We start from the raw sequence: 12492 nt of genomic DNA on the forward strand, positions 1-12492 counted from the left end.
AACAATTCAACTAATTGGGAAATGAAACTGAAACCTGAGCAATAAAAAACATACGAAATGTACAATTAACTACTAAAATTAGTAGCTGTGATTCTAATAAAGCAGCAGAATCTAATTTCACTCCAAATTGCTATGAACTACAGATGATTAAAGATCCAGAGGCACACAAGGTTGTTAGCAGTATCAATAGTTCCTGAGACACTGAGTCTACAGTCTCATTCCTTTATCCTGGCTTTTCTTTTAAACAAGGTGCTTATAATTAGAATGGTCTTTTAACATGTATTTCTACTTCCCACGTATACATACTGGCATGCTTCATTAAATTATTTAAATTTTTTAAACAGGAAGTGGCAGTTTGAATTTTTTTCACAAACATTTTTCAATTAATTTAAATTATAGTTACAGTAAAAATGGCTAGAGGCCATCAGTGGTAATATTTCAAAGTTTTATTCCATGAGATGATGATTGGTTGCACACTGGAACAGGCTCCCCAGGGAAGTGGTCACTGCACCGAGCCTGTCTGAATTTAAGAAGAGATTGGACTGTGCACTTAGGCACATGGTCTGAACTTTTGGGTAGACCTGTGCGGTGTCAAGAGTTGGACTTGATGATCCTTAAGGGTCCCTTCCAAGTCAGGATATTCTATGATTCTATGATTCTATGAACTCAAAGCACAAACATGCTCCATGCCCAAGCAGGGCCACCCAGCGCAGGCTGCCCAGGGCCATGCCCAGGCAGCTTCTGGAGGTCCCCAAGGAGGAGCCCCCACAGCTCTCTGGGCAGCCTGTGCCAGGGCTCCTCACCCGCACAGCACAGAAGTGCTGCCTGCTGCTCAGAGGGAGCCTCCTGGGCTCCACTTTGTGCCTACTGCCTCTTGTCCTGGCGCTGGGCACCACTGACAAGGATATGGCCCCCAGATTCTATCAATTCAGAAACTGAAAGGCACATGTCATGCAAGAGCATTAAAGTTTTGTGATACAGATGAAATGAAAATTCAAGGATGGATGCCTTAAGGCATTATCAAGGATTATCAGCATTAGGCATGTAAAAACTGAAACAAAGTAAAATAAAAATTAAATGAATTAAATTGAAGCCTATTAAACTAAACACACAAAGATATATATATATATATATATATATACATTTAGCATATGTGTGTGTATATATATATATATATATATATATACACACGCATGCTAGAGACAGAAGCTGAAGATGCAAAAAGTTGGTAAAGTGATCAAGTTACAGCACACAATCTGAGAGAGAATCAGCCGGTACCAGTAGAGGGCACTCAGGAAACTAAAAAAAACGACTTGGTGATTGGTACTTAGCTGACAGGACCAGCTAAAGCAATTCTGAACAGTGACTTAACAGACATCTTCCCAGAACAGCACATCTGAATTGTTTCAGGTATCAGTAGCAACTATGTCCCTCGATTTCCCATACCTCACTTTCGAGTTTTCCATTGTTTTAGCAGAAGTGTGCCTAGGTTTCATCCCTTTGCATAAATGTTTCTTTCCATAGCTCTGGTCAGTGGTATACTATTCACCTTCTATGCTTTTCTACTGTTCTACCCAAATGTAACGAGGAGGTTTTTTTTTTTTTTTTTAAACCCTGCAGGCAGCTAAGAGATGCATTTCAGTGCTCTTCATAAACTTGTTCCAGTTAGAGTGACAAATAACAAATCACTCACTGAGTAATACTCAATTCATATACATGTATTGTAGTATGGATGATGAGCTGAGGAGGAGTAAGTAATTTTAAATAGGTATTCTTTGACACTAATGTTTTCATAGCAGTGGTCCAACCTGATTACTAAGCAGCAGTAAAGAAAGAACATATGCATCCTTAAAAAAAACACTGATTTTGCTGTTGGTATTAATATAAAAAAAATACTCTACCTTACCTGAAGTCTAATTTAATCCAGACTCCAATCTAATGTGAAAATCTCCATATGTTAGCCAGTATCAGGAGGCCATGCAAAAGCACTTTACAGCAATACTGTGTGAATTATTTCAGGCTTATGTAAATTCTTAAAAATAAAATTTTATGATTTAACATTTTACATTGGCTTCTATGAGTTAATTTTGCTTAAAAGTGGGTCTTCTTAAGTTTTTTATTAAAATACTGCAACTTAAAAAAAATCAATAGACTGTGATAATTAAAGTTATAAAATAAAATAAATGCAGAAATTTCAATGCATCAATGTTTTGAAATGCACTGAATTTTCAGTTTCTCTGACAAGTTTTGGTATTTATTAGAAAGAGCCAAAATTCCATCCAAGATAAAAATCCTCTGATTTTCAAGTCTTGCCTTGTCACCAGGGAAATCCTCAAAGATTGTTCTTCTATCATCAAAACTAATGAACTCTGGTTTTCTATTAACTCCTGTCCATCAAATGAATGAGAAAAAATATTAAGCAAGGTAAGATGAAAATCTGATATAGCAGGTAAGATGAAAACCTGATATAGCTTTCCTCAACCGTAAGCTATCTAAATTCTCCTATCACTTTGACTGTAATCCATCACTACTTCAAAGGCCATCAGATATGAAAAGAGAAACAGCATACTCAGACCAGGTAACTGCTTAAATAAATCTACAACATATAGAATATATATAACAAATTGCTAATTGACAAAAAACCTCTCCCAGTACAAACTCAGTGAAAATGTGAGTTTTATGTCTTTATATCATAAAACTCACATTTGTCAATATGTCTTTAGGTCACAAAATTTGTTGCTCAGGATATTTAATACTTGTTGGAATTTCATTGCCTTAAGGTATTTAAAATTACAGTTGGTCACTTTGGGCTCCCTTTTCAGTCCAGAAGGAAAACCTGCACATACAGAGATGCCTCAGATTTAGATTTTAATTTTTAAACAACTAGAGTTAGGGCAGAAAGAAATTCTAGTTTAATGACTTAGATAAGTGTACTGTAAACTTTCCAAGTGCATTTGAAAATATTTAATTTCATTGGATATTTTCAGTGTCTGACCTGAACTTTTAATCTAGAAGCACATGAAACTTTACTTTTCTTTGATAAACACAGAAACCTGTTTTGGTGTGAAAAATACAGAACTATTCTGATTTTGCTTTTAAAAGTTAACATCCCAGCATTGTTTTTTATCCTGGATCACATACTATGAAAGCATGAAAAAGAAAAGAGGTATGGTAAAGCCATAAAAAAGAAGAAGGGCTCTATCTCAGACTGCATTTAAAAATAAAACTGTAACTGGAATCCTAACATAATAAAGAAGTGAAATAATGAAAAAGAGTTTTCACTCCACAAGATAAGAAGCTGTCCTATTTCACAGTATTATAACAAAGCAGAATAGACAGCAGTCCTTTCTTCCTCTTCTTTTGTCTTAACACTTCAACAAAATGGCATGATTGAATATACCAACTATAATTTAAATGCTCATTTGCATATGCTTATCATAAACCCAAGTAACTGTAACCATTTTAAATTACTTTTACAAATTTGCAATTTTAAAACTCAGGCATTTTTACATGTGCTAGTTAGTTGAAAATGCATAGTTGTATGTTTTTAACTGTCTATACAGCCTAACTGGTAAAGCTAAACAAGACTGATATCCCAAGAGCCAAATCTTTCTTAGAATACACTACAAAAAGCAGGAACACTTATGTATAGTGGTGAGGGAATATTCTGCAAATGACCAGATATTAAGTATCTGAAAGTACTGAGTATCACTCACATTATCTGAGATCTTCAGTATGAAAGGTAAGTACTCAGTCCACATACTTTGATTATACTGAGGATAAACTGCATGCAATGCACTCTTAAGTCCAGAACGTGGTTTTCAGATGTTTCACGTAGAATATTTGCTTTGTTTTAGAAATACTGAAGGTAGCTGATCTTTTGTAAAGTATTCTCATTGGTAAAAACAATGGTCATTAAAGAAACATAATAAGCAATATAATATAAAAGCCAAATACAAAACAGCATTCTATATAAAAACAGTGTTTACACCATGTACACGAACAACAAAGCAAATGTTATGTGACAGGACAGCACTGTCTAGAATAGCATATAATTAGTAGAAATATGAAAGAAAAGAAATTGCATATTTTTCCCCATTTCATAAATGAAAATTTTAGATAGCTTGTATTTGGCATCATGTTTTGTTCTATGCATGGCACAAACTTAAATGATTGCTTTAACGTCTTTTGATGCTATAAAATGCTTAATGTACTTCAGTTGACTTCATACTTGTATTAGGTAAAGGAGTGCCGGAAGTTGTGTATAAATGATGCTAAAAACACAATTATTTTTTGGTGTTAAACTTCATTGCTACAGTTCATGTTCTACAGTGCTTCTGTGAATTACGACTTTTAAAAAAGCATTTAACAAAAGCTTTCAAAATTGGGCACCGACTGTATTTTTCTCCTCAAGTAATACAATCTCTTACTTTTAACAGATACACGATGTGTTTGCGTATTTAACTTGTTTCTTTTTGTAACTATAGATTTGGCAAAATGTTCAGGGTCACTTTAGCAGCTTCTCCATGTAGTTCACGGCTTATGAAACAGCAGTGGACCTTATGTCACATTTATGTGCAACTGGTTGTACAAAGTTTTAGGTTCAGTTATTGCGTGTGGTTCATGTGTTGGTTCTGAATTTTCATCACTGAGTTTCTTCTTATGGTCATTAATTGCACACTACCACTAACCCTGTCAAACTTGGACAATGCACTGCAAGCACAGTCTTCTGTTAAATCACTTTATCAAGCATCCCCTCCAGCATGTCACAACTCTTCCATTCCTTCCTACATTTTGAGAATAGGTGTTCCTACTATCTCATTTTCTATCACTGTTTGTTACAAAAGATTGATGCCTATAGTGCACAAGGACATATGGGATGGTAAAGAATTATTATGCTTCAAATACTTTAGCCTTGTATTTCCTTCTTTCACTTGGCCTTAAGTCAGGTACAGTATTTGTGTAGTAATCCTCATTGTTTGGACTTACTTTTTATGTATAGAAACATAAATGATAATAGGCCTGTCATTAAAAAATAATTATCTTTTGTCTCATGTTTCTGAGCTCCTGGCAGGGTAAAAATAAATGTAAAACCTTTTTCTTCATTTCAAAATCTTGTTAATTGTCTGCCTCCCCACGGTGTGCATTATTTTGTAATAGGATAATTATAGTCCCTTGGTCCATGTTTTGTTATTTAGAAAATAAAACAGAAACAATCAGTACTGAAACAAAACTTACAGAAAGGAATGCAACAATTACTTCACACAATCATATGTTTATAAACTTCCCTAAAAAACAAATGAAAAAGGAAGACTTCAAACAACAACTTTCAGCTTTATACTACTTGTACATTACTTTTTTGCTGTTACCACCTAAATTCCTCTCTACCACAACAATGAAACTAACATGTGAAATTTGTTTTTAATGTACATGTAAATATAACAATTTTCCCTTAAAGGATGAATTTGGTGCTTTGAGGGCTGTCCCCTGACTTTTTTTGTTTCTCACTGTCCATGAAGAATAGCTGCACACTGCTGAGAAGTCACATTTTGTTCATCCTTTGATATGCAAACAGTAAATAGACTTTTGTTCAGGCCTCTAAAGCATCTTTCACCAAAATGTCCCTTTTCGTATGAAGTGAACAGGTATATTGATTTACAAGAATACTTAAATAAAAAATAAAACTTTTTGGAGTATCTACTAAAGGAAAAGCAGAGCTGAAGAAACAGTAGTCTGGAAAAAAATGAACAGAAGTTCATATGTGCAACAGAATGCCATCAACTAACTAGCCAAAGATGATGACTATCAGCAGAGGTTTTAAACTCATGGTTTTGTGTACCGTATTAGGTACATGGCAGCCAACAACGAACAGCATATCCGACCTTAAAAGGCCACTGATGAACAAACTGAAACTAGCCCCTTAGTCAATGTGACAGTTTTTTTGTTGTTTGTGAGAACCTGTACATGCCTGAAATAAATATTTTCACAGAACTCAAAGCTTCTGAACTACAGAACAAGCAGGTGGAAGCAGACATACTTTAAGGACTTTATTTAGCAAATGACAACTAAGAAAGCAAAATCAAAGAGAGAAACTTACAACTCGAAAACCATATAAAGCATTCCATCTGAGCTGTATGTCTCCAACAGTTCAACAATATGAGGATGCTTCAGCATGTGACAAATACTGGCTTCCCTCTTCAGATCTGTGGAAGACAAAAAAGTAATATATTAGCTGTATATTCAAGTTGTTGAATACAAAAGAAAAACTCAAGAATACGACAATTAAAATACAATGCTTGGAAAGATGTAAGCCTTTGAAATTTCTAATATATTCTTTAATCTTTATAAATAACACTTATGAGATGATATTTAATTATTCTCCTTCACAACCTAACTGTTAAATTACATTGAACAACTAATGTATATCTCAAAATGTAAAGACATAAAGCCTAACAGGCTTTCCTGATTTGACCAAATGATAAAAGATTTTCTGGGTCATAACCTGAAGAAGTAACTGTAATACAGATTGAGAGAGAGAGAGAGAGAGAGAGAGAGTCACAAATCATCTAGGATGGAAAAGACCTAGACCTTTAGGATTGTCAATTCCAACTATCAACCTGTCCTACCAAGCCCCATCATTAGAACATGTCCCTTAGTGTCATGTCCACATGTCCCTTATATACCTCCAGGGATGGGGATTCCACCACTTCCTTGCACAGGCCATTCTAATGCTTGGCCTCTGTCTCTGTGAAGATACTCTACTTAACATCAACCCCCCTTGATGCAGCTTGAGATCATTTCCTTACATCCTATTCCTTATCAACTAAGAAAATAGACCAACAGGCTCCTCACTGCAATCTCAGGAATCTAGTATTATATGCAGACTTGCAGAGGGTACACTCAATTTCCTCATCTAGGTCACTGATAAAAACGTTAAACAGAGGTGGTCCCAGTACTGAGCCCTGGGAAACACCATTGGTGAACAGCTGCTAACAGGACTGACCTCCAGACTACACCAAATTTTCAGCCTAAATATCCAGTATCACTGCAAAATTATCTCCAAATAGAAAAGATGGGCTCTTTCACTGCACTATAGTAAGAACTATTAAAACATGGAGGTCCCTAGTCCAACTCCTCTGCTCAACACAAGGTTATCTAAAGCAGGTTGCCCAGGACAATGTCCTGTTGGGTTCTGAACTTCTCCAAGAATGGAGACTTGACAACCTGTACTGGAGTCTGATCATCCTTATAATAAAAAATATTCTTTCTGATGTTTGAATTTCCCACAGTTTGGTTCTTTAATATATATATATATATTAAATCACAATATATGAAATGACACTGACATAAACTTAAACCAACATACACTAGCATGCATCCCTGTTCTAGAGAAGGAGAAAGACAAACAGTTGTGAATAAACAAGGAGCAGAAACTGCTGACATCTCTCAAAGTGTGACAGATTGTTTTTGATCAATCAACACTTTTCTTCTGAGCACAAATCAATACTTTTTATTAAAGAAAGGCAAAAAAAATGACAAACCATACAGAACTCATTTTCTTTCCTCTGTATTGAAAATATTTGCTATTTATATCACTTAATCTTCCTTAAAACTCTTCTTTTAAGTTACCATCAGTATTCTAAAAAATTAGCAAAATCTTGAGTGAAGCCTTGATAATTAGGATGAAAGGATACCAGTCTGTAGTCTGAAGCAGATATTTTACTTTTCTATTCTCTTTTTGTACAATTTTTCATTGCTCAAGAACCACCTACATATGTATTTCTGGGAAAATATAAATACTGCTTCTTGATTTGAGAATGCTTATCATATTTTTCTGCTACACAGTGAAAAAAAAAATGTTCTATTTTCTTATGTGTCATATTACATTTCTAACATGAATTAATAACATTCAAAATTACTACAAGTCAGATGAACTTTCTTTCATGTGAGGCACTTAACAGGTTATTGAGATTAATGGTAGACTCACAATCTTTAGTCATTTATAAATTCAGAAGAATTTGTAAAATGTCTGAGCTTTAATCCAATAAAAATGTTCAGATTCACAAAGTGCAAATTTACTTCCTATAACTTTCACATTACATTTACATTATGTGCTTCCTCCCTCATCCTTGCAAACCTAACCTAAAATCAAAATGAGCAGAGTAACCCCTTCAAAACCATGATGGTGAAACAACATTTTGGGTAGTGCAAACAGAAAAAATGTGAAAAAAAAGTGAAAAGATGCAAATAACTATTTTGGTGATGCAGATGAAATTTAAGTAACAAAATTCACATCAAATTTGTCCTTAATACAGAGGTAAAATCCTATCACACACAAAAACAACAGAATGTCTTTCATTATTTAAAGATACCTACATACTACTGTCTTCATACAGAGGATCTACTACGGTAGTTACCATATGGTAACATTCCCTTCCATTGTGCTAAGGTATGGATTCAACACTATATGATTACCACCCCACTCTTCTAGGCAGTACGATTCTCCTTGTCATTCACCGAAGTACGCATCCAGTCCTTCCTAAATGGCATCACAGATAAGTATACTGATAGATGGTTTAAGAGAACAGAAAACTACATGCTTCTGTAATGACTACGATCTCCAGAAAATACAGCACTTATTTTGCTTTTTATGATCTAAGGATGTTAATACTACCACACCTTGCCATGGTTATCTGATACCTATTTTCATATGGGAAGTGAAAATCCAACAGGAAACTACAGAAAGTTCTGCTTTCTTTTTGGGTAAATATTGTGTTCAAAATCATTTATTTTGGCTGCTTACTTTATTCATTTCTTGTGATATCTATATATTTTCTGCAGGAAAGGAGAACTATGAGAAAGAAAATATCTTATGCTGCAAATTATCTCATTCCTTTGTGTAATATTGCACGAGCAAAACAACTGCTCACTGACCGAGGAAGAAGAATGTGGAAAATACAATTTCTGAGCAGCAAAGCAAATGAATAGAAGTCACAGAACAAGGCTTTAGTAAGACCAAAGTGGCTTAGGGCTAAGAGCAGAACAAAGTCCTATTTTAAAAGCAGTAGGAACTTGTTTAACAGGGGACCTATTAGGGAAGAAGAAAACTTGGTGTAGAAACAGACAGATACATACCGCATTGATTCAAACAAGCCACAAGTCAAAAACCATGATGGATTCTGAGGTCCATTTGGACTCTGACCCAAATGCCAAAAGGTGTTATGCTTAAGACCAGTAAGAAAGCACAGGAAAGGAGAAGAAAAGGCAGAGATGGCATATATATCATCATTTTCACTTAAAAAACATCATCATCATCTACTCAGCCCTTTCTCAAATGGTTTACCCAGACTGAGTTAAATTTGAGCTCCGCACACTCCTCAAGGGGTAATTAAAATCCTAACCACCCGCAGATACTGCTGAATAGAATAGTTCTGAATAGAACCTAAAGCCAAGCAAACTCTTGGCTGCAAGCATGGGACCAGAGATGCCCTAAGAAAAATCCCATTATTATTTTGTGAGCCACCATATTATCTGTAACTTAGCATTCTGAATATAACATCATATAAACTATTTCCTATCTTCTGTTAACTTTCCTAAACCTCTACTAAATATTTTGCCATATGTTGTTGTAATAAAAGTCCTGCTCATCCTAAGTCAAAACATGCCTTCCTCATAACACCCCAAAGAGATTTAGGACAGTTCAAGAACCTGCCAATGGATTAACTCAGTTTTAAGGAGCAAGAGGTGGCATGTACCGTTTACTAATGATTACGTAGCTTACATTTTGAACATCATCCTTCAACATTAAGCAAAATTTTAGCCAAAAGAACATGCTCTAAGAGTCACTGAGATTGTTAAAATGCCATTGAAGTTCACACTTCTATAACAAATAGAAAAGTTCTACAATGGAAAAGGAAATTCCCTGTGATAAACAACACAGAGAAAACACAGTTTTGTGCTCGGGCAAGGTTGCAACACTGAAAATGGAATTGCAGGAAGCTCTGAAAAGATAGCTGGTCTAAATAATGTTAAGAAATAAATATCAGTCTTTGATACAAATATGAAACATGAGCACCACTTAAAACTTATATGGGAGTTAACTATCTATATGCATCCTTGACAATTCTGGCAAACACCAAATTTCCTTTCAAATCTGATAACCAAGTTTTTAAAACATCATCTCAAACACATCGAACATATTTTGAAGGTATGCTCATGCTATCCTACAGCATGGAAGAGCTAGATGCTCCCTAGCAGCCTGAATTATAGCACTATTATAACATCTTTGAGGTATAATCACAATCTTTCTTAGTGAGACAGAAGACATAGAAAATCATTTTTGATTTTCCCAGTTCAAGCCTTTAAAATATTAGTTCTCCATCCACAGCTTGGGTATGACTGTATTTGAAAAGAAGTATCTACATTAGTAGTAAACTGTTTGCTTAAATCACTTCCATGTATTTTGCACAAAGAGAATGTGATCACATAATTTATATAGATGTCAGTACTAAGAATTAAAATGAAATCTATCTATCTATATTTCTTTGCAACAGAGAAATGATTCCTGGATTAATCATCTAATTAACATCATTATGTTGTAATTCAAAGAAGATTTCAAATATCACCATGGCTGTAAACTGCAGATAGCAACACGACAGGTGGTAACCATTCCCAAGTTTTATTTTGGGTCAGGAACATACTTTTGAAGAACATCTCCCAGTCATTCCCACCTACAATCTTTTGGTATGCATCCCAGAGAAGCTGGTGTTTACTTCTGCTAGATCCAACTGAACTGAATGATGTGCTTCAGAAATGTGCCTGATGTGCTTCAGTCACGAACAGCAGTCAGGCTACAGGGTCAGACTAATCAAAGTTCAAAGTAATCCCCCTGAGGCGTACACAATACAGACACTGGTACCTTCACACCAACTGCTTCACTCTACAAATACGTCAGTTTTGGTTTTGTGGTGGGTTAGCCTTGGCTAGAAACTGAACTCCCACCCATGCTCTTCTTCCTTGTTCTGCTGCTCCGCAAGATTCAAGGAGAAAATAGGAAGAGAAACAAGAGAGCTCATGGGTTGAAACAAAGATGAGGAGGTTGCCTACCAATTACTGTTGCTGGCAAAAAAAAAAACACACCTTGATGTGACAAAATTAACTTAATTTATTGCCAATTAAAATAAATGTGTAATTATTGATTCAGGTAGTGGGAAACAAAGAAAAACATTGGAACAACACCTTTGCTCTCACTTTTGCAGGCTCATCTTTACTCTTTCACTCCAGACTCTTCTACTCCTAGTAGCACAGGGGCATCGGGGGCTATGGTCAGTCCACAGCAGTTCCCCTCTGCCACTTCTTCCTCCTCACACCTTCCTGCTGCTCTCACATGGGTTCTCCACAGGCTGCAGTCCTTCACACAAAAAAAAAGGCTGCTCCAGCATGTATCCTCCATGGGCTGCAGTTCCTTTAGGAATATCTATTTATTGCCTCATGGGTCCTGCAAGGGCTACAGTGGTTATCTGCTCCTACGCAGGCCCTCCGCAGGCCACAGGGAGTATCTGCTCTGCCATGGATCCACTCTGCCATTTGCTTCTCCCTTTTTTTTTGTTCCCTCTCACTTTCTCTCCCTCCTACATTTCCTGAGATATATTTTCATAGAAATGCCACGTATGTGGCCGATAGGCTCAGCTTTGGTCCATTGTAGAGCCATCTGCAACTGGCTGTGTCTGGCATGGAGCAGCCCCTGGTCTCTTCCCACAGAGCCTGCCTGTACAGCCCCCTCTCTCCCTGCCAAAAATCAAAACAAAACAAAACAACTTTGCCACCAGCACTTGAAAGAGGTCTGCACCGCTTTGTAGTCCAGTAAACTGCAGTAGCCACCATGCTCCTAAGGACTCCCCAGAAGATACGACTACATCCAAGCTGAGCACGCTGCCATCTACCTCTGCCTCAAGACAGCACGTAACAAGAGCACGATGCACCCTGCACCACAGCCAACTCTTGTTTTTACCAATCGTCCTGCATCCGAGGCTGCAGTTCCAAAGACAGGTGATCTTCCAGGGCAAGCTTAAAAGCTTCCCTATCCCCATCTCTGCTTGCTTTTTCCCACCCTCTGAGAGAATTACTCTTAGGCTTTATTGTTCTAATAATATAGAAAGTAAGTCATAAAAGGACTCGTCACAACCAACATACTGCAACAGGAACAAGCAGCGGGAGGTGGGAACATCTTATACTGGCATTGGCAATGAAACCCCTGTACTCTAGAACCACAGCCGTGTTCCTGCCCCACAGATTTTTTATTTATTTCTTCCATGACAGTCTTCCCGTTTCTCTGACTTCTTGCCTCAACAAGCAGTAAAAGCATACCTGCCTCCCTTCCCATGCACTTTAGGGTGGCTAAAGCTCCACAGAAGCCAAGCTGATTTAATTTAACTGCTGGCTCTCTCTCTTCATCCCATGCACGTTCTTGCCCTCTGCTCCACTGTGCAGCAG

The 12492-nt window shown here is 36.5% G+C and overlaps 1 protein-coding gene across 4 annotated transcripts in view; it reads right to left on the reverse strand.

Moving 5' to 3' along the window:
• Positions 1-12492, reverse strand: part of CASK (calcium/calmodulin dependent serine protein kinase) — a 214316-nt gene that overhangs the window by 120977 nt on the left and 80847 nt on the right. For all 4 annotated transcript variants that reach the window (XM_082779340.1, XM_082779339.1, XM_082779342.1 and 1 more), the window contains exon 3: positions 6098-6203. In XM_082779340.1, coding sequence (XP_082635466.1) covers positions 6098-6203 — 106 coding nt within the window. The remainder of the gene's footprint in view (positions 1-6097; positions 6204-12492) is intronic.

Source organism: Aythya marila (genome assembly GCF_965140915.1).
Source record: "Aythya marila genome assembly, chromosome: 1".
NCBI lineage: Eukaryota > Metazoa > Chordata > Aves > Anseriformes > Anatidae > Aythya > Aythya marila.